Source organism: Brachyhypopomus gauderio, chromosome 7, assembly GCF_052324685.1.
Source record: "Brachyhypopomus gauderio isolate BG-103 chromosome 7, BGAUD_0.2, whole genome shotgun sequence".
Lineage (NCBI taxonomy): Eukaryota > Metazoa > Chordata > Actinopteri > Gymnotiformes > Hypopomidae > Brachyhypopomus > Brachyhypopomus gauderio.
Window position 1 is genome coordinate 22,778,068 of NC_135217.1, and position 21,415 is coordinate 22,799,482.

Here is a 21,415-nt window from a genome sequence, read left to right on the forward strand (position 1 = left end):
GTTCACTGTGTTTGGAGTTTTGAAAATGTGACTACAGATTGGACAAACGCACGTGAGCAGTCGTAAAAAACTGTAATAATGCATGTCAGCACGTTAATAGTAAATCATGCCTAACGGGCTCCACTGTGTGTTGCAGACATGAGTGAGTGTGTGGACGTAGATCTGGTGGTGAGTGGATGCGGGCCAGGTCGTCTCTCCACTACACTGCCCTGTCACGTACAGCACCACCCAACTCCTGTAGGGCTGACCATCGAGGCTACGTTTAAGGTGAGAGGATCTCAATGGCTTCCTGTGTGTGTGTGTGTGTGTGTGTGTGTGTGTGTGTGTGTGTGTGTATGTGTCCTGTCTGACCTACTCTCAGAATGACTGTCAGTCAAACACACTGTACTTTAACACTTTTTTTGTCGTCTGCATTCTTTACACATCACATGCACTTTAAAATAAAAACATAGAATGTAAAAATGTTAAGAAATGTTTGGCTGCGTGTCCATACATGCCAGTGCGTCGGGGGGTGTGGTGTCTCTTTTCACAGCTGCTTGCCTGTGGTGTCTCCCAGGGCCCACACCTCACTCTAAGCATGCCCAGTCTGGACCTGGGCCTGCTGGAACTGGGGCAGGAGGTCCACTCCACTCTCCAGATCAGCAACACCAGCCCTGTGGAAGCCTGTTGGAGGCTGCAGGAGGTGTGTGAGGGTGCAGCCAGCCAGGGAGAGGTAGACCACCATCTCACTCTGCACCACCATCTCACCCCGCACCACCATCTCACCCCGCACCACCATCTCACCCTGCACCACCATCTCACTCTGCACCACCATCTCACTCTGCACCACCATCTCACCCCACACCACCATCTCACCCCGCACCACCATCTCACTCTGCACCACCATCTCACTCTGCATCACCATCTCACCCCACACCACCATCTCACTCTGCACCACCATCTCACCCCACACCACCATCTCACCCCACACCACCATCTCACTCTGCACCACCATCTCACTCTGCACCACCATCTCACCCCACACCACCATCTCACCCCGCACCACCATCTCACTCTGCACCACCATCTCACTCTGCATCACCATCTCACCCCACACCACCATCTCACTCTGCACCACCATCTCACCCCGCACCACCATCTCACCCCACACCACCATCTCACCCCACACCACCATCTCACCCCGCACCACCATCTCACCCCACACCACCATCTCACTCTGCACCATCAGTTCACTCACTCAGTCATGTTTTCATGGACTTCTAAAATCAAAATAAGATTTCATGAAATAATAACAGACGTCATGACTGGAAACACTAAGAAATATTCCTGTACATGTAGAATTCCATGCAAGCAATTATTCTGTGGTAGGAACAGTGTTGCTGCTTAACCTGTAGGCTACTGTGTGTGTGTGTGTGTGTGTGTGTGTGTGTGTGTGTGTGTGTGTGTGTGTGCGTGTGTGTGTGTGTGTGTGTGTGTGTGTGTGTGTGTGTGCCCGCTGCAGGTGAGGGTGGAGCCTTGTCAGGGTGTGTTAACACCTCTGGCATCCTGTAATGTGGACGTGCTTTTCCGAGCCAAGCGCTGTCAGAGCTTCCAGACTGTTCTGGAGCTCTCAGTGCTGGACGGCACCGGATGGTGAGAAGACAAAAGAACAAGGCCACCCTGATAAGGGCGTGATGGAGTCAACTTCACTCTGCATGTTTTGACTTGACTGTTTGTGTGTGTGTGTGTGTGTGTGTGTGTGTGTGTGTGTGTGTGTGTGTGTGTGTGTGTGTGCGCGCGTGTGTATGTGTGTGCGTGTGTGTATGTGTGTGCGTGTGTGTATGTGTGTGCGTGTGTGTACATGTGTGTGTGTATATGTGTGTGCGCGTACGTGTGCGTGCGTGCGTGTGTGTGTGTGTGTGTGTGTTGTCCTAGTAACCTGTTCCTGAGAGCGGACGTTCAGTCTCCTCAGGTGTGTTTGTTGAACTGTGAGCTGCAACTGCCTGACCTGTATGTTGGAGTTGTCCAGAAGGTTAGGACGACTCTCCTCAACCAGACACTGATCCCAGCGTTCTTCACATGGGCTGAGGTGGGACACTGCCTCTCCTGCATGTCCCTACACGTCTTTACACGTCCCTACACGTCCCCACAGTACACCTTCAGAATTAAACATTTATAGTATAATTGCTGCAGCAGCTTCTGTATTTCTGCAACATAATTATTTCTTACAGCCAGTGATGTTTCTTAATTTTCCAACATTTTTTTCCAAAGTACATTAAGTAGATTCATTTCAGTAAACCATCCAGTTGGTTTGCCAAGCAGGTGCTCTGGCCGTTAAGCCCTTTAGATTTTTCAGGATAGTTTGTCTTCATCCTTCTGAATGGTCTGAATGGAAGGTGTTGTCGTGGACCAGTCTCCGTTCTCCATCCTGTCTCTCTTCGTCTGTCTGTCTCTCAGCTCCAGGGCCGGCAGGCTGCTCTCTGCTCGGCCAGCTTCACACCCTCCTCGGGTCGTCTGGGGCCGCACACACACATGGAGATCAGCGTAACTTTTACAGCACACACTGACGCAAGTACCTTCTGTATCAGTAAACTCTGCATTTCTCTTCCTTGTTCTGTAGAGCTTGTATATATGTTTGTGTGTGTGTCTGTCTATGTCTGTGTCCTCTGTCTATCTGTGTGTGTGTGTCTGACTATGTCTGTCTTTGTCTATCTGTGTGTGTGTGTGTGTGTGTGTGTGTGTGTGTGTGTGTGTGTACAGGAACCGCTGACTGACGTAGTTGCCCTCTGTGAGGTGGAGGGAATGGAGAGGCCCTTACTTCTGGGATTCTGTGGCAGAGCCAAGGGCCTCAGTGTTTCCTACTCTCTGCCTGACACTCCCCGGTACCTGTAACTCACTGACACTCCCTGGTACCTGTAACTCACTGACACTCCCTGGTACCTGTAACTCACTGACACTCCCCGGTACCTGTAACTCACTGACACTCCCCAGTACCTGTAACTCAATGACACTCCCCAGTATCTGTAACTCACTGACACTCCCCAGTACCTGTAACTCACTGACACTCCCCAGTACCTGTAACTCACTGACACTCCCCAGTACCTGTAACTCAATGACACTCCCCAGTATCTGTAACTCACTGACACTCCCTGGTACCTGTAACTCACTGACACCCCAGTACCTGTAACACACTGACACTCCCTGGTACCTGTAACTCACTGACACTCCCTGGTACCTGTAACTCACTGACACTCCCTGGTACCTGTAACTCACTGACACCCCAGTACCTGTAACACACTGACACTCCCTGGTACCTGTAACTCACTGACACCCCAGTACCTGTAACACACTGACACTCCCTGGTACCTGTAACTCACTGACACTCCCCAGTACCTGTAACTCACTGACACTCCCCAGTACCTGTAACTCACTGACACCCCCCAGTACCTGTAACTCACTGACACCCCCCAGTACCTGTAACTCAATGACACCCCCCAGTACCTGTAACTCAATGACACTCACCTACTCTTACTGGCTTTTCAAAAGCACTTTAAATACTTGCTGTTCAAAGTGTAAAGCAGAAAGTGAATGTAAGTGCCGTCATCTTCTGCTGTGACATCAGTGTTGGTTCAGATGGTGCTAATCAAGAGCCAGTTATGCTGGACTTCACTGGAGAGGAGGCAGTCTTTATCGGCCAATCGGTGTCACGACAGCTGGTGATAACCAATCATACTGCAATTCCAGCCCCTTTCACCGTGGAGGCAGAGGTCTTCACTGGGCACCGCCCCTTACAATCAGTCAAAAAGTTTCAACATGGGTATGGTGGCCGGACTCTCTGCTGTCTGTCTGAGCTGTGATGTGTATCAGCATGTGCATGTGTTTGTTACTGTGTGCGTATGTGTGGCCGTATGTGCACACCTGCATACTGAGGAAGAGAATGATAAATAATCAGAATGTCTCATCTGGTAACAACCCAACAGTAATATGCAGTGATTTCAGAGGTTGTTCTGAGCTGAGCTCTGTGCTGTGATTTCAGAGGAGCTGCCGTGAGAATGCCTCTCCATGAAATGCAAGCCAAGAAAATTCAGGATAACGAGTTCGAGAGTGAGTGCACGTCTCATTTGAGAATGTCTGTAGTGTTGTACAAAATCTGGGCAGAGCGGGAGATGGGGGGGTGTGGTCTGCTCCAGGGGGGCGTGGCTGTAACATGCTGGGCGTGGTCTGCTCCAGGCATGGTCTGTAGTCTTCTCGCTCATGGGAAAGGAGTGGCCTTCCTGGCAGAGCCGCAGAGTGGGACCCTCGGCCCCTTCGAGACGGCAACCATTAACATCACTGCATTCAGCAACATGTGGGGTGACTATCAGGACCACCTGATCTGTAAGGTACAGAAAACAGAACCATCAATCAGAAGTACAATCACATACAACAATACCCCAAGAATACAAGAATGACCCAAAATAACAATTATCATTTCCCATAGGCATTAGGGAAGCGACATCAAGTGTTATATATTTTATTTTCACATGAAAGAAAGTAATTGGATGTTATTTTTTGTGAGGTTGGTGATCTGGACCCAACACTTATTCCAATGAGGATGTCTGTGAGGGGCTGTCCTATCTACTTCCAGATGATTGGACAGCAGCTTGTCAATCAGAACCAAGGACCAATGATACGGTGAAGATTTCTAGAATCTTACTGCATAACCACAGAACGATATATAAATATACATGTGAAAGTATATATATTTCAAAATTCCTACATTTTGATGAGGTTATTTCCACAGATTTGGAACTCATGTTTCAGGAGGAGATACAGTGTCTCGTTCTTTACGCTTGAATAACACGAGTCCGTTTGGTAGGAGCTCACACTTTTTTAGATTTCCTCAGGCAACTTTGCATACAGCAGCACTGCAGAATCTACTGCGGTCCAGAATCTATTCTATGTCTTCCTCTCTGCTAGACATCCGTATTGACTGGCTGACCTACAATAAGGAGACAGCAGACAGAAAGTTGATTGACTTAATGGTGTCATTCGGTGAACCCTTTCCTCTGAAAGACGCTGATGGCAACGAGGTTTTCGGGGGGCGGGGCTCTAATGTTGCGTGGCCACCCAGGCAGGATGAAGGCCACACCCCCAGCTCAGCCGACAGCAGCTCCTCCCTCAAGACCAAATCACAGAGTTCAGTAAGTAAACACTTAAAGCGATAAAGAAAGGGTTTGTTTTCTAAATGTATTGTGTTGCGTGATGACTCAGGCTCTCAGTCGTGTTTGCTTTGGTGTGCACGTCATGGTCTCTTGCTGTTAGAAATGTGACCTTTTCATGCACTTGCAACTCAAATGCTGCTCAATGTCTGGAACTAACATGTCTTCCTGTGCCATGAGGACCCTGAGGAAGAGTGGTGCGATGAAGAGGAGGGAGAGACTCTGGTGTCAGGGGCGCCAGCGAGGAAGCTGTTCTCTGTGTTCATTCAGCCTCACGAGGGAAATGCAGCTGATTACCCATACTGCATCACTCCCCAGCAGATAGTGAGTGTCCCCTGCAGGACGGGCTGGTCATTACTCATCCCTCTGCTCTTTCTGCATGCTCCACACTGAAGGGTTTTAACCGCTGTGGCATATTCCCCAATGTTCCAACATTGATTAAACGTAAATTAATGTAAATTAAACATTGCGTCCTTTTATGTGTTCAAGCAAAGAAAGAGCATATGTATACACAAAAATCTGGAGAATATTTTACATATACTGTATGTCAGTAGCGAACCGTGACCATTAAACCTGGGCCCGCTACTCCCCCCCCCCCCCCCCCCAAATTTTTTTTCCTCTCCTAATAAACTGCACTAAAGAATAAAGAAAAAACCGAGACGACAGTATAACTTTAGAAACGCATGTAGTGCGTTCAAATAACATTTGTACTAGATAACTTGTTAAGCAAAATAAGTTTCCAAACAAAATAAGGTTTCACAGCTCCGTGGTTCTCGCAAGCGGAATATGTAAATGAGGACGTCAAAGGGCCGAATCGAAACTAGCTAGCGGCCGTAGGCTAACGACAGCTAGCGTCGCCACAGCGGGCGGAAATTATCATACAGTTAAGCCCGCCCACTAAGAGGGAAGATATGATTGGTCAATTTTACTGTCATTTGAAACTGGTATTGCGCTGAATTATAACTGCCAGGCCCTCTGTAAACGAACAGCGGGCATCACAGTCCTGATAGGGGGAGACACAGGCTCACAGGCTTCCACTTAACCCCTCACCTTCCAACACAGATTGAATAGACACGGTTGAATAATTTATTTGCTTATATTTTTGTAACTGTTTAGATGTCGATTGTAAAACTGTAAGTAGATAAAATAAAATTGGATAATTATATATATATAATGTTTTAAGAATATTTTAGGCCCTCTGAGAGGGCGTAGAGGGCCCTGACGGTTCCCCACTGCTGTATGTACAAAGTACACAAAGTCTCCCATTCCCTTTCTCTGGAAACTTGTGTATTTACCTACAATTTTACAATCTACATTGCAGTTACCTACCTGGAATCTTCTTCAGATTTTTTAATAGATTTTTAATATTATTGTAATAATTATTTATAAAATGCATATAAAATTTTAAACACGAAATGTGTTTCTTGTCCTTGCAGACAATCCCAGCAGGGGGCAGTGGCGCCATCCATGTGTCTTTTACTCCTCTTACACTGCTTGATCCCACTAGTGAGCACTCGTGTGTGGGTTACGCTCTCGGTTTCATGTCACTAGACTCGAAGGTACACTAGTCCCTTTTATCTCATTTGTTTAAGACTGCAGCCTGATGTGTGTTCAGGTCTGAGCAGTACTAATGCCAGTTCATGTCAGCCAGGCAGCAGAGGAGTTTCTGGGAAAAGTGTCCCGAGCTGAAGGTTACGAGCTGGAACCCTTGAGGGTAGACCTGCAGGCGCATGTTAAACCAGCCACGTAAGACAAGAACTGTGGGTTTAGTGTTGGGGGAATCTACACATATATGAAAAAACTACAGACCAGGTTTCTTGGTGACCCCACGTTTGTCGGGGGGGGGGGGGGGGGGGGGGGGGGGTGTGTAACCTTTTGGGTACTAATCTTCGCTGGAGAGCTGTGTGAGTTCTAATAGAGTCACATGCTTGTGGTTTGTAGTCTGACAGTCCTGATGGGCGATGATGAAGAGGTACTGCAGTTCAGTGCTGCTGCCAGCGATTTACTCGATGGAGACACACTCCGACAGGTGCCCAAAAAACCAAACAGCTCTAGTGTGTGTGTGTGTGAGTGCGTGATCAGCTCCCACTTCATGCCAGGGCTCTGTTGAAGAGGAACTGCTGTGTCTGTTGTAGGAGTGTATGTTCACGAGGACGCTGCAGCTGGGGAACAGTATCGCCATGCCTCTGAGCTTCAGGCTGGTCACGCAGCCACCGTTCTCTGTGCTGCTCCCCGGCCGAAACCCCGCCCACCCCAGTCCCCGACCCCGCCCACGCGGACCGCCAGCCACAGCTGAGAGGCCTGTAACACTGCTGCTGCTGCCCAAACACAACATGAGGGTGTGTAGCGCACACACACACACACACACACACACAAAAACTGGTGTTACTAGCTTTAAATAAACAACAAAGGGATTAGATATTTGCTCTATTTTATTTTGGCAGGTAAAGGTGGCCTTTCACCTTTCACCATCCCTCCTGACCTATCAGAGCCAGCCGCAGGAGGAAGTCCCGCCCCTGTGCAGTGAGGGAGAAGCAAGCATACTGCGCTTTGAGCAGAGTCTGACCATCCAGTACAGCAACAACACCCTGCAGGTCATAATGGTTTGACCAGTCTGTTCACATCACATCACTTTCAGGCTCTTATCTTACCTTAATCATCAGACTCGTTCAGACAGTCAGGGTTTGAACCCATTTTCCTAGAGAAAATATCTACCACATGTTAGCTTTCTTGACTTCATTCAGCTACTTTTAACTGCACATAGGTCTCTTTTAGTCACATATCTTCCATTAGTCACGTCTGTGTAGGTCTAAGGATGTGTGCCTCTGAAAGTCCTTCTCTTCCTGCCTTGCTGTTCTGTTTTTAGACTGTACCCGTGGCCGCCCACCTGGGCCTACCCATGCTGCACCTCTCCTGTGGCAGCATAGACTTCGGCACCTGCTATGTAGCTCAGAGCAGGGTCAGAGAAGTTTCTCTCTCCAACCGAGGTTCCTCCAGCAGCGCCTGGACAGCACGGATAGGTACACATACAGAAATGCACCAGCATGCCTCTCCCTCAACATCATCCTCTACCTAACCAGCGTTTTCTTGAACTCCTCTGAGGTTCGAGATCAAGTGCTCTCGAGTTTGGCTGTTGTTGCTGTGCAGATGCGGGGGTGGACAGAGAGGTGTTCAGAGTCACTCCAGAGCGAGGTTTGTTAACGTCACCACTGCACTCTTCCTCCACCAGCAGACAGACCCTGGAGATCAGCTTCACAGCCAGGTACCTGCCCTACATCACACACCTGAAACTCCCAAAAGGTACATTCTGAAGCCAACCTTTGAATTTCACATTCCATCACAGAATCACCAAACTGAATTTACTCAAATGAATTCACTAAACTGAACTGCAGTTTAGACACACAGGCATTCTTTAGGTTTTAATCTGTGCCAACAGACATGCTGCTGAATGCCTGTGTCTTTCACAGTGCCCAGAGTTCATTCCAAGCTACGGTCATCGTGCAGGGGATTCTGGGAGAGCCTCGTCTAACCCTGCATGTTCAGGGGAGGGGATCCTTCGATGAGAGATATGCATGTCTGACACCAGACTCCTGATGAAAATGAAAATACAACAAAAAACTTTGAATTTGATCTGTATTGTTATTTATTTGAAAGAGAAAACCCACCACCACCACCACTACTGTGGTCTGTAAAATTGTCTTTCTGTTGAACAGACTGGACAAAGGCCAGGCACAGTGTGAGCTGTGGAAAGAAGGCATTTAGCTCCGCAGCCCTCTGGAACGGTTAGGCCAAGCAAACAGGGACTTCTCCGGAATGAGCGGCCCTCAGCTAAGAACTGCTGCTTCATTAGAGTCCGCACTTTTTACTTTTTTCCATATTCAAATAACCTCCTAAATTGGCCACACTTCTATCGTCATGACTCGTGTAATAACAAGGCATCTGCTCAGCTCACACTTCCCAGCCTGCGGTGCTGCTAACTTTTCGTGAATGCCTGTCCTGTCTCTGTGATGACTGGCCAATGCAGAAGATTATAAAGAAAACTTGAAATGTGAAATGTGTCCATTGAAGAACAGTGTAGCACTCCGTCCTGCATCATCCAGCCATTTTAACCAAACACAAAAAGAAACACAGAATTGGCAGGTTTCAATAGAAGCACCTTCAGTAGGACTTCAGTTTCTTAGTACTAAAAAAACACATTTTAATTCTCAAATCACTGGTTGTTTCTTTTAAAAGATCGTACATTTCGATGAATGTAGAAATTACGAGGATCACAGGTTTTAGGTGCTGGTCATAATACATTTATAGACTAATCCCTCAAATCACGATTTAGTCTTCTATGGGGTTTCAGTCTGCACATCTCTGACTACATTCAGGCCAGTATCATGAGTTAGTAATTCTTCAGCAGGGTCATCTTGATCACGATAGAATCAACAGTGTTTTTCAGTTGAAGTTTCAAGGCTGTCCGAGCGTTAGGTCACTGTCCAGGATACTCGAACACTGCGGCCGCCCCCATCCCGGTGCCGATGCACATGGACACCACTCCGTAGGCCCTGAAACCACAGAACAAGCTTCCTTCAACCCCCCTTGGCTTACGTTCAGCCTAAAGCTCCATCTCGGCACAGGCTACCAGCGCTGGTGCCAGAGCTGCTCTCGAACCCAACACCCAGCCCGTTCAGCACCCAGCCGTGGTGAAGGAGTCTACGCTCCAAACCCCAGAAGGGTGCGTTTACCTCTTGCGTCTGCGTTTCAGCTCGTGCAGTAAGGTCACGACCTGCCGTGCTCCTGTGCAGCCCAGCGGATGACCCAGGGCTATTGCCCCGCCGTTTGGGTTGACCTTTTTCAGAGGAATGCCCAACTTCTCCACACAGTACACCGCCTGCAGGGTCAAACGTGTGTATGGTGAGTGTACAGACCACCAGGGCCGACAAGAAGCTGTCACCGGACACAACGTGATGCATGTATACTGCTTTGATGTCACGACAGCTCTTGGCACTGGTATTTGCTCACCTGACTTGCAAAGGCCTCGTTGATCTCAAAGACATCGATATCATCAACAGTCAAACCTGTAAAGACAAATGAAAAAAAAAACAATCAATACAATGTATTCCACTGTCTAAAAATATCCAATTAGAAGTGTTTTCAGTCAGACTCAAACCATTACTGTGATACATCAAGATACCACTAGTTAACTACAATATTCAATACAAGAAGGAAAATAAGCAAAGGGAAACTAAAAGTATGCTTAAAACAAATTAAATATTGAAATATAAATAGTAATATAATAAACTTATATTTAACACAAACTTATAAATCTTCCCTGTGTTAAACACTTTGGTTGTGCACTCTAAATGAATATGAATAAAGGTGATTATGGTCTCTGTGATGCGGTACTAGAGACAGCTGCAGTGTGCCCGCCCACCTGCTTTCTGTAGAGCCAGTGGAATGGCGTAGGCTGGCCCAATGCCCATCACATCCGGGGGAACGCCCACTACAGCACTGGATCTCAGGACCCCGAGCACAGGCAGACCCAGAGCCTCCACCGCAGACCTGCACCCCAGTAACACTGCTGCTGCCCCGTCACTCACCTGACTGGCGTTACCTGCGCGCGCATACACACACACACACACACACACACACACACACACACACACACACACACACACACACACACACACACACACACACACACACACCCACCCTTACTTTACCCAGTCCTTCTGCACACCAGGGAACAAATATGAAAAACCACTTTGCTAAACTACGTGTTGGAAATAATAAATAGTAAAACGTAGGTAGACGGGCAGATGCAGCTACCCAACCAAGACTGCAAAATATCAGCACTCAAGATTACTGTGATTAAAGTGCACTCACCTAAGCTGGGTTGCAGGGTTAACTAACACACACTTGCTGTGGTGCTGCAGGGCTAACACGTGCGCGCGCACACACCCACACACACCTGCTGTGGTGCTACCGTCCTCTTTAAAGGCCGGGCGCAGCTTGGCCAAGCCCGCCACCGTGGTGCCCGGTCGGATTCCGTCGTCCTTGGTGACTGTGATTGTGCGTTCGGTTCCGTTCTCATCCACGAACTTGGTGGTGACGGGAACGATCTCCTGTCCAAACAGGCCCCGCTTCTCAGCCAGAGCTGCCCTGCACACAGGAAGAAACACGAAGGCATCCACACTGAACACCTTTATCAGAGCTGAGCTAAAACTAAACGCTAATACTGAAGCTGATCTGGTCTAAAACCCATAATCCGACAATTGTGATTAACGCTGGGTGTACATACACCAGAATACAGTGAAACGTACTTCTGCTGGGAGCTGCAGGCGAAAGAATCCTGCTTCTCTCTGGTGACACCAAACCTCTCTGCAACATTCTCTGAAGTGATTCTGCAAAAGCACAACACGACTCAACAGCGGCTGGGAAAACTCTCGTCTCGTCCGTGTTCAGCAGACCCTCGGGCACCAGAGGACCCAGTGGACCACACAGGTCTTACCCCATAGGAACGAGACAGTCTCTGGCTTTCTCGTTGTCCATCAGCCTCGAGCTGATGTCCCCTGGGTTTCCAACAGACTGCAGGGACATGCTCTCAACCCTGCAAATACAGCCATGTAGAAACATGAGGGGGAGAGTCTCTCTGACAGGGATACATTCACATTGTTTAACTTCTCAATTTGATACGCACAGAGAGCATGAGGCTAACTTTATTTCACAGCTGGGTCCAATGAAGGCTTAGGGCAAGGCCCCCCCCACTACAGGACTGGAGGTCTAAATTTAAATTAATTAAAAGGGATCTGATTATTTAATTGCCATTCTATTGCCATTTAATATGCTATTGGCATTTCTGTAGTTTTATTATTAATAATGTATAACTGTTAAAATAGCTTGCAGGCTATTTACTTTTGGTTCATAAAGGGAAATTAACCTACAGTCTAAAATTATTGAATAATACAACTACTAACCCACATGCAAGTCCCATATCATAGGAGCCATTCCTGATTCCACCTTTAAAAAAAGCAGAGAAAACCAAATTTCAAAATAAAAGTCATATCCCCTTGCATTACATGCATTTACTCAGCCACTGAAGCTGATTGTCTACCTGCTATGTTAAGAAGTGCTTGTAGACCTGATGAGCACTGCCTGTTTACTGTGTAGACAGGCACCGTTTCAGGAAATCCACTGGAAAAGAAAGACATTTTAATGTTTAGAGATGACAAAGTGAAGACGCTATTACTAATGTTACTACTCTACAGCCACGTGTGTGGTCACTGGTCCGTTATGAACCTTCACACCTGAGAAACTGTGCAACTCTTGCCACCAAGGCTCCGCCCCCTGGCTGCAGTACATTACCTGCAGGATCACAGTGCACAGGAAAACAAACACTTACAGATCGATACAAGGTCTTACCAGCCTATATGCAGCTTATTACTGAAAGACAATTTAATGCAGTACTGCAGTAATGGTTTGGTGACTTACCAACACAAGTGTCCCCCAACTTATCAGGCGACAGGCCCACATCCTTCAACACTGCAGCCATCACTGCACTCAGGAGCTCGTCTGGGGTAGTGTCCTGCAGGACACGGCCGTGAACACACACAAGTGTCCAAAGGACAACCCCACAACCCTTTTCAGCCCATTCAGGAATGCTAAACTTTGCTCCCTGGCATGCAGGCTGGTTTCCCTTCTTATTACAGGCAGTAGGCAAATAACTTGCATCCAAGTTATTTTTTTTATTTTTTAGAATTATGCCACCTTTATATTCTTCTTTTCAGATGCTATGGACACCAGTACAACCTATTAAAATAATATAAACTAAACGGTAACTTAAATTCCCCTTGTGCTCATGGATAGTATGTGTAGGTGGGCATATAGACGGATAGGTCAGTAGACAGTCTGTCAAACTGAACAACAGACGTGGGTCTGCATAGTTAGAGATCAAGTATTGTTCAAAATTTCCCCTCAGTGGCATCAATAAAGTTTATCTTATCTTATCTTATCTTATCTTAAACTAACCCCTGTACAGTACATGGTAGGCCTTGGCTGCCAGCCTCACCGTACCTTGAACGAGCCTCTCTTTGCCCTGCCGATTGCTGTCCGTAACCCGTGAACCACAACGATATCATCAGGACCAGTCGCGGTCTGTGCACTGCACGTCTTCATGTCCACAGAGGAGTCACTCCGAGCGACGTGTGAGGATGACAGGTGTCGAGACACCACCTTTAGCCTATGCATTTTTAGAAATAACAGCACTTCAGACAAAAACCCAGAGTTCAGCGCACTTCGGCCTGTACTTCCCTTCTTCCAAACTGCCGTTTATGAGCCGACGTTTAAGAGTTCAAAATAAAAGTCCCGACATTGTCAGACGTCTGCGTTGCTTTCTGTGTGGACCGATTGCGCTGCTGGTATTTCTAACAGAAGTGCAAGTAACGAGGGTCTTTATGAATATGTAATGTAATAATCAACATGAATAAGACAACAATAAAGTCATTTTATTTAAAATATATATATCAAACGCAAATATATGGGTTTGCTTCGCCAAGTTTAACTCACACGCCCAGAGGAGGGCGACATACCACAGAGATCCTGACTGAGGTGGCGCGTCACCGTTTCCTGAAGCTCACGTTATTGCTGACGTCAGATTCACTTCTCGGTGGAAGAACTCACAGACCGTCACGTCAGAAAGCTAGGAAGAGTGTGGAGCGAAAACTTTCCTTTCACAAAGAGTGCGTTTTGCAGCCGCAGTTTTCAAAGGACTCGGACTTTTCTATTTGGATTATTGCCATTGCGGAAACAAAATATTAATTGCAGATTTCCAAAGCTGGATATAATTGTCAGTACTCCTAATTTAATCTTGACAACTGCATTTCAACTGTAGTTTCCGGATCTGCTGCCGCGTCGGTTTGGAGGATCGCGGCGATCGGATTTTTCCATTCCTAAAATTTTTGCCTTAAGATTTTTTTTTTCCCGACCATACACTGTTTATTTTTTCCTCGAACGAGTATATACCAGGATGAAAATACGCACGTAAGGTGAGTTGAGTTGTAACTGGAAGACAAATGTAGCTAGTTGACAAGAGACCTGCTGAATTCCTCCAACTCAAATAGCTCCGTTGTGCGCACTCGATGGTTACGCATTCTAATACGCTCCAACATATTTGAGTGTCATTGCAAGACAACTAAGCTGGCGTATTGGAGTTATGCGATGTATACTATTTTTAAGGCAAAACCAATATTGCTATTTAATCCTCCGTTGACTTGCAAGAAATTATACTATCCCCACCCCCTTTATGAGATTAAGGATATGATGATTCCCAAATATGGGGGGACTCCGCATTTCGTTCATACTTTAGATATGTGCATACTAACAGAAAATGCTTCATTTAAAATCGACCCGAACACAGTGATGAACTAAACTAGGCCGTAAGGCAAGTTATGTTTGTTGTGTAGAGACAGAACTTCGAGGAGAGAAACTGCTTTGTAATGAGAACTGTTATTACAGCTAGCTGGGAAATTGTACTCCTTGTCATAACCCTTCACGTATTAGACTTGCAGTGCAATTGATTATGAGGCAGTGCTAGTTTTACTTTGTGGGCGAAGGTCTGATCACAAATAAAGGAGTGCTTTGAGGAGAAATATCTGTTCAGTAGTGGACAAAACTTTGATGATGAAGATCTGATCAGTATGTGGATGCTTTAAGAAGAAATGTCAGATCAGTAGTAGTGGATGCTTTAAGAAGAATGTCTGATCAGTAGTGGACAACTTTGATGATTATCTGATCAGTAGTGGAGGAAGCTTTGAGGAGAAAGATCTGATCAATAGTGGAGGATGCTTTGACCTGCACCATCTTAGTCATTGAGTCAGCAGACACAAAGTTCTCAGACAGCTGTAATGTAGGGTTATTTCTGGCTGTTTTATTTTGAAACGAGCTTTCTCACGTCTCATCTTTTGAGAGCTTATGTGAGTCATTTACTATAGAAATTCTGCCTTTTGAAGGAGTTCAAGTGATATTTGGTTTTCTTCTGCCTCTACTTTCCTTTTTTGGCTACTAGCCAATGAGGTTCATGTTCCTTTGCTAACTATGCGCTTGCTCATTCTTCAGTGTTTATGTTCAACCCAAACTGCTTACTTCCAGGAGACCATTTCCCCACAGTCTGCTAGTGCACTGGACCTTGGCCCTGTATTGCACTGATTGCATTATCTATTATCTCGCATTCTGAAAGTAGCAAGTAAGCAACAAGGAGACAGGCATGAGCCCGGCGCAGCCCTCTTTACCTCCGACCACGGGGGCTGTAGTGATGTTGACGGGACTGTGGACAGCCCCAGACAGGGTGGCAGTGAAAACAGCAAGCTTGTAGCCGGCTATCATAATGGCCAAACAGGCCACTGAACTTGGAGCAGTTGTGGAACAGAGACACAAGGGGAGACGGGGGTTTCCCAGTCTCGTTTGGATTTGAAGGGCCATAAAACACTCAGACCCCAAAGTTCATTGCCATTGTGCAGACTTGTGTTTCTGGAGCCAAATTTTCACCAGGTCCATGTTTGTCCATGTTTATGCTCATGACGGAAAGATTTAAACCGTTCCAGCTGCTGTTGTGAGATTTCAACTTGCTTTGTCAGCATATTGGCCTAGCAGCATAAAAAGAAAGTGATTGTATTTGGTTATTGTCTTAGATTAATTAAAATGCAAAGTGTGTTAACTGCTAAATGCATGCAAGAAATATTTTTTTAAGTAATTCCATGACATTCAGATGTCTGCATGTAAGACTTTCCGCTGTCTGTATTTAAGACTTTCCGATGTCTGTATATAAGGCATTCTAAAGCCCTATCCGGACGGGATTAGTTTTTCAGGGGGACGTCTGTGAAAAATATTTCACCCTTGTACTCAGTGATAAAACTCTTGCATCCGGACAGCAATTGAAAAAACAGGAGGACCCGTGAGTTTTTGGCTTTCTCGGTCACATGACATCGCCTTGTCACGTGATAGCATGTTTAATAATGTCACACTGCCAGCTCTGATGATTCCTTTTTAACTTTTAACTTTACTACTGTTCAGTTCAGCATTTAAGATCTCCGTTTAAGTTAAGCTATTTTGTTAAACCAATACAGAAAACACATTATAAAAAATCGCTAATGAATGTAAATAGCTAAATAAATCCGTTAAATAAAATAAAATAAATCCATAAAAAAATCCAGTAAATCCATTTTTGCTCGCCGCTGTCTTTACGTGGATCTCCGTGAAAACGCGCGCCCAACGTGTAACTACGGTGCGTGGCAGTGGACATATAGCTGTTTTATTAAACGCGAGGTGATGTCTGCATGTATAAACTCAGACATGTGGATCCGGACGGGACTAAAATTACCAGACGACCACGGAGTACAGCGAAAAACAGTAGGTAATTCCGCCTGTAATTTTCTCTGAGGACGTCTGAGAAAAACACGGACATGCTCGTTCCGGACGGGATTAAAATCACAGAGGACCCTCCGTAAAAGAGAAAATTACCCCAGGACCCCCTGAGAAACTAATCCCGTCCGGATAGGGCTTTAGATGGCAAGGCACGTACTCCTATAGTACGCAGAGAAACGAAACTCTTGAGCCCTAGGGCCCCTGTAGCCCTTGGCGGCCCCTGTGGGTGGGAGTGGTACAAGCCTTCTGTATGCCACTCTCAGATGAAACTAGCTGTGCTGCTATCTGAATCGCAGTGGAAAGCACAGCAATGTTGGGGTCACATCACAGAGGCTGTGGTCTCCTGCACCAGAAGAACTCCTCTTGCCTGCACTGCAGCCTTTAGACCTCTCAACAAATGGGAATAATGCTGAGATAGGCAGAGTTTGAACAGTTAAATCTTTTCCTCACCCTCACGACTTCATAACCTTTACCCAGAGTAATTGAATGGAACTGAATAAATTCTTAAGCTATCAACAGATAGAAAATGGCATCAAATTGCATGTGAATATGAAATTGTTTACTTGAGGAATGAGAGCCCAAATTGCAATCAAGTGTCTCTTATCTAATTTGGTCCTGGTTTGTGGACACAGTTGGCTCTCGGCTTTAATGAGACTGGGGGAAATCCTCTGTTTAGAGTCTGTTAGTCTCACTGGCTCTGTTGCACTGCAGGTATATAGTCCTCATTAGAAATGGGACCAGAAGCCACCACAGCACAAATATTTAAAAGATACTATAGTCTCTAATAAACAACCCAGCAGCACCAGCTGAAAATGGCTTTAAAAACCATCTTGGAGTGATATTTCACTGCTAAATAGCACTCATTGAGAATTATTTCAGTATGGGTTTCCTGGAACAGACTTGTAAGGCCAGTTAAGATCTGAGCTTTTTTTTTTAGCTATAAGTCTTAAGGAACTACCTTGCTTAACCTCAAGAGACACAATGTCCTTATAATAGGACATTTAAGTGAGTGGCTTCACAGAGCCCTGAGATGCAGTAAGTTAAATAAAGAATGCACGTGCCTAATGTTGAAGGCGAACGTCCATAGCGCTTGAACCGAGATGAGCTTTGTGCTTTTGTTGAACCAGCTTTGAAGTATTTTGACATGAGGGTTTGCGGCCCATTCTAAATTCCTCCGGTGTTCTTCCCGGCGTCTCTGATCAACGCTGCATTCTCATTTGCATTCTCATGTACGCTAGAGAGATAAAAGGATGTAGACAAGGTTTTCTTTGCAGCTCAGTCTTCTACGTTGTGACGAGTCTCGTTGTGCGAGTGCTTTTCTTACCACCTGACCTGCGCCCTTCTGCGGTGTTGTGCAGGAGGTTTCTGAGAGCTTCTTGTTGCTAATGACTGTTTACCCTGAGGTGCACCACCCTGGAGAGACCTAGAGGAGCAGGTGAACACTGATTAGCTCGCTATGTCGTTGGAAAGGTAATTGAACTTGGTGAGCTGCACCCTTTTGAAACTCTTCAGCGCTCCTGTGTAGAAGCAGTTTTGCCCCTCCATGGGGTGTGTGTCTGTGCGCACAGGGGCCCAGGTATGGTGTTTTTAATCAGTGTCAGTTTATTTTATTTTTATATACACAGGTCCTGTGATAAAAGTTAAGCAGCATCTAACTTAAGTGACGTATCAGTGGTGATATAGCTATGTGTAATAAGCCATGTGGTTAGCTTAATAGATAATAGATTACCTTTCTCACCCTGCTCTGTTGTAGATTATCCTGACCTGTTGTATTTGTATTGCCTTTTGTGTTTATGTATTTTATGTTTCCACTGTGATATTTTTTAAACACTCTTTGGCATGTGACATCACTTCTCTCTGGCTATATGCACCTGAACTTTAAATGAACTTTAGATGAACTCGTTATCCCAAAGCCTTACATGGACATTTTCATAAGTGAACACGTACACGGTGACCTACCTTAATTAATGAATTCATGACTGAGCGAGTGTTTAAGTAAGGAAGAGAAGAAACTCTGAAGGGAACAGAGATGTGTATTTAAGTCTGTTTTTGGTGGTAAAAGATTGTTTGCTGTACAGTTTAAGGACCAAATTCTGGCCCTGTGTTAAGTAGCTGAATTTTCCGCTGTATATTTGGAAATGACGTCATGCCACTTCCTGTTTTAACAGCATATATAATCTCCATTAGCAGTACAGGGGTAGAGTGGAGGCTTTGATTAAGTGCACTTGCTGTCTGAAAACTGCTAAACGCCTGATTAGTGAGTATTGTCATTTGTTACTGTTTCTCAACTGGATTAAGTAGCATTTTTATTTTTTCACTTGGAGCACAATAAACACAATAAGATTTAATGAACACAATAAGAAGGGTTTAATAAACACCTGAAGCAGACCCATGTGTCTTGTCTACCAGACCTTTGTGCATGTGTTTGTGTGTTATTTGGTTACCTGTATTAGAATAAATGTTTTTTTCCCCCCTCTGTCCTTTCTTGACCGTCTGTGCTTGACCCCTGTCTTACCTCCATCTGTCTCACTCTACCTGTTGCACTGGTAGAACATTCCTCTGCGCTGTCTGTTTTTCATATGAGAAACTAAAAAGAATTTCCAACCATCAGCACCAAACGTGGTGGCCAGGAGTCCGTCCCAGAGAAGAACGACGCTCTTTCTTTGATGTGCTGTTTTGTAAAAGATGCACAATTAAGCATGCTCGTTTCACATGGATTTTCCATTCTCTTCAGATCTGTGGAAAACCCTTTAACAGGTGCCAGTTGCAGTTCCGCTGGACCTGAATCTCTGGGACTCTCACCCTCTAGTTTGTAAGTGAACCTGTGGGACTCTCACCCTCTAGTTTGTAAGTGAACCTGTGGGACTCTCACCCTCTAGTTTGGACCTGAATCTCTGGGACTCTCACCCTCTAGTTTGTTGGGCTTCTGGAAATGAAGCAAATATAGATATTTTCAGCATTCCGGTACAGCCTGGAGCCCCTCTCCTGTGACCCCTGTCCCGGGGCCCCTCTCCTGGGGCCCCTGCTGGTGTGGAGGGGTGGCTAGCTGGGGGGGTTGGATCTCCTTCCACTTCCCAGAAAGGCCTGGACTCCACTGCAGCTCATGAGTCACTCGCAGTTGCAAACAATAGAAGGCAGCCGTTTGTGTCAGCCACTGACAAACTGAGTTTACCTCAGGAACCACATCACCGTGGTGATGTCCGCCGCACAGCCTCTCTAGGTCGCAGGCTTTCTTTCTATTGTTTTGTTTTGTTTCTCTTTTTTTTTTTGGGTTGGTGACTGAGCCCATGACTGGAGCTATGGCAGTTTGAAACCGTAGATTTCAACCAACACATTTGGTGACCTTAACCAGAGGAAAGGAAGTGGTTTGGACGTGTTTGGGCCGGAGTGTCGCAGGTGTGCTGAGGTGTCGTTCGGCGGTCAAGTGTGCGTCTGCTTCCGTGACGCTCCGCCTCTGGAGACTTCTGTTCAGGGTCCTGGTGTGAGCGCTGGCGTAGGGTCTAGGTACATGTCCTGGGACGTGGCCAGACTGGGAGGTACACTCCCTCATTCTTTAGCCCCTGTGTATCGGCACAGCGTTCTTAACTGTACCATCGTGTCGGGGCACGTCTAACATGAGTCACCGGAACGGGGACACGCGGACTCCTACGACTTCCAGCCCAGAGTGGAGGGAAGGCACTGGAATTCGGCATGCGGTTACCCAGATGCTGTGCTGGAGGGGGAAGTTCACGTGCTGACCTCATTTTTGGAGGTGTTTATTTTTCCGAGTGTTTTTTCGTCACACTTTGCCTCGGGGCCTGTGGCATTGTTTCTTCATGTAATCTGTAACGGAGTTGCACGATGAAAAGCGGAACAGTAAAATAGTTTGCCCACAGTCACTAGATAAAGTGCGGCTGGCCGCTGGGGTCTCGCTCACCTGTCGGACGGTCGGAGCAGATGGGCCGCGGGGCAGGTGCCTGGTGCCGGCGGCATCAAGGGCACAAGGGCTTCTGGGAGATGCGTGTCACCAGGCTTGGAGGGCCACCTGTCTCTTTTGAATGTGCTAATGGCCAGCACAAGGTTATTGGGTGTGTGTGTTTGTGTGTGTGTTTGTGTGTGTGTGTGTGTGTGTGTGTGTGTGTGTGTGTGTGCGCGCATACATGCGCGTATAGCCTTCAGTAGAGGCATTCACAGTGACATCTTCTCCCATCTCTGGCCTGACTGTCGCTCTGGGGCTGTATTGTGTGCGTTCTTCTGCTGGGGGATGTTCTCCACCACCAAACGTTTCTGAGGTTCAGTAGTATGTGCTGAGAAAAGAGAGCAAACTGCTTGGCTTCTTCTCTGGAAACTCACAAAAGAACCTTTGTTTCTCTGTTGAGAGCTGACTGCTTTCTACGCTGACTGCTTCTGGATGAACTCACAGACCATGCAGGCCTTTGATTGAATAATATACCCAAATAAGGTTCTAAACTGGCCATCAGTGGCATTTTGAATCATAGCAAATAAACGTTGGTTTTGCATATTACATTCTGACATCAAGTAGTTTCACATTGTCTAGCACAGTTTATTTCTAAACATGAATATATGTCATGGTTAATATCATGGTTAATATTTCTGGTAGTGTTTGTAGTTATGCTGTTTCAGTTCTTTATCTGGAGTGGCTGGAGGATGTTTTTTTTCTAGATGCTTTTTTTACCATATACTAAGTCTAGGCAAATATGCACTAGCTAGATATTTATGAGATAATTACTTCTCTAGATGTAATTGATGTAATCTATTTCTCTAGATTCTAGATGAAAAATGTCTCAAGATGGATATTTATCTAGCTTGTAGATGTAATTCTTCTCAAGATA

At 46.1% G+C, this 21,415-nt stretch overlaps 3 protein-coding genes across 4 annotated transcripts in view; 2 read left to right on the forward strand and 1 right to left on the reverse strand.

Annotated features, from left to right (window-relative positions):
* dlec1 (DLEC1 cilia and flagella associated protein) overlaps positions 1–9,131 on the forward strand; it is an 18,912-nt gene extending 9,781 nt beyond the window's left edge. The window contains exons 18-38 of one of the 2 annotated variants that reach the window (XM_077012658.1): positions 137–267; positions 533–712; positions 1,502–1,632; positions 1,915–2,068; positions 2,437–2,547; positions 2,740–2,861; positions 3,602–3,796; positions 4,016–4,083; positions 4,210–4,361; positions 4,538–4,653; positions 4,763–4,833; positions 4,939–5,162; positions 5,361–5,504; positions 6,617–6,739; positions 6,832–6,926; positions 7,122–7,209; positions 7,316–7,519; positions 7,625–7,774; positions 8,047–8,200; positions 8,328–8,442; positions 8,648–9,131. In XM_077012658.1, coding sequence (XP_076868773.1) covers positions 137–267; positions 533–712; positions 1,502–1,632; positions 1,915–2,068; positions 2,437–2,547; positions 2,740–2,861; positions 3,602–3,796; positions 4,016–4,083; positions 4,210–4,361; positions 4,538–4,653; positions 4,763–4,833; positions 4,939–5,162; positions 5,361–5,504; positions 6,617–6,739; positions 6,832–6,926; positions 7,122–7,209; positions 7,316–7,519; positions 7,625–7,774; positions 8,047–8,200; positions 8,328–8,442; positions 8,648–8,774 — 2,855 coding nt within the window. In that variant the 3' untranslated portion in view covers positions 8,775–9,131. The remainder of the gene's footprint in view (positions 1–136; positions 268–532; positions 713–1,501; positions 1,633–1,914; positions 2,069–2,436; positions 2,548–2,739; positions 2,862–3,601; positions 3,797–4,015; positions 4,084–4,209; positions 4,362–4,537; positions 4,654–4,762; positions 4,834–4,938; positions 5,163–5,360; positions 5,505–6,616; positions 6,740–6,831; positions 6,927–7,121; positions 7,210–7,315; positions 7,520–7,624; positions 7,775–8,046; positions 8,201–8,327; positions 8,443–8,647) is intronic. The other variant, XM_077012659.1, reaches the window with a different exon arrangement.
* A 222-nt stretch (positions 9,132–9,353) lies between these two features.
* acaa1 (acetyl-CoA acyltransferase 1) lies at positions 9,354–13,504 on the reverse strand. The gene is made up of 12 exons (XM_077012660.1): positions 13,239–13,504; positions 12,657–12,750; positions 12,473–12,530; positions 12,280–12,359; positions 12,143–12,185; positions 11,677–11,775; positions 11,489–11,569; positions 11,137–11,327; positions 10,600–10,779; positions 10,188–10,243; positions 9,911–10,056; positions 9,354–9,730 (listed from the first exon to the last, which is right to left on the reverse strand). Exons 1-12 carry the CDS (start codon positions 13,410–13,412, stop codon positions 9,655–9,657), a joined length of 1,278 nt encoding a protein of 425 aa, XP_076868775.1. The 5' UTR covers positions 13,413–13,504; the 3' UTR covers positions 9,354–9,654.
* Positions 13,505–13,838: 334 nt separating this feature from the next.
* The window catches only part of map3k22 (mitogen-activated protein kinase kinase kinase 22), a 38,979-nt gene continuing 31,402 nt past the window's right edge, over positions 13,839–21,415 (forward strand). Inside the window, exon 1 of the mRNA XM_077012661.1 lies at positions 13,839–14,209. The gene's annotated coding sequence lies outside the window, so the exon portion shown is untranslated. The remainder of the gene's footprint in view (positions 14,210–21,415) is intronic.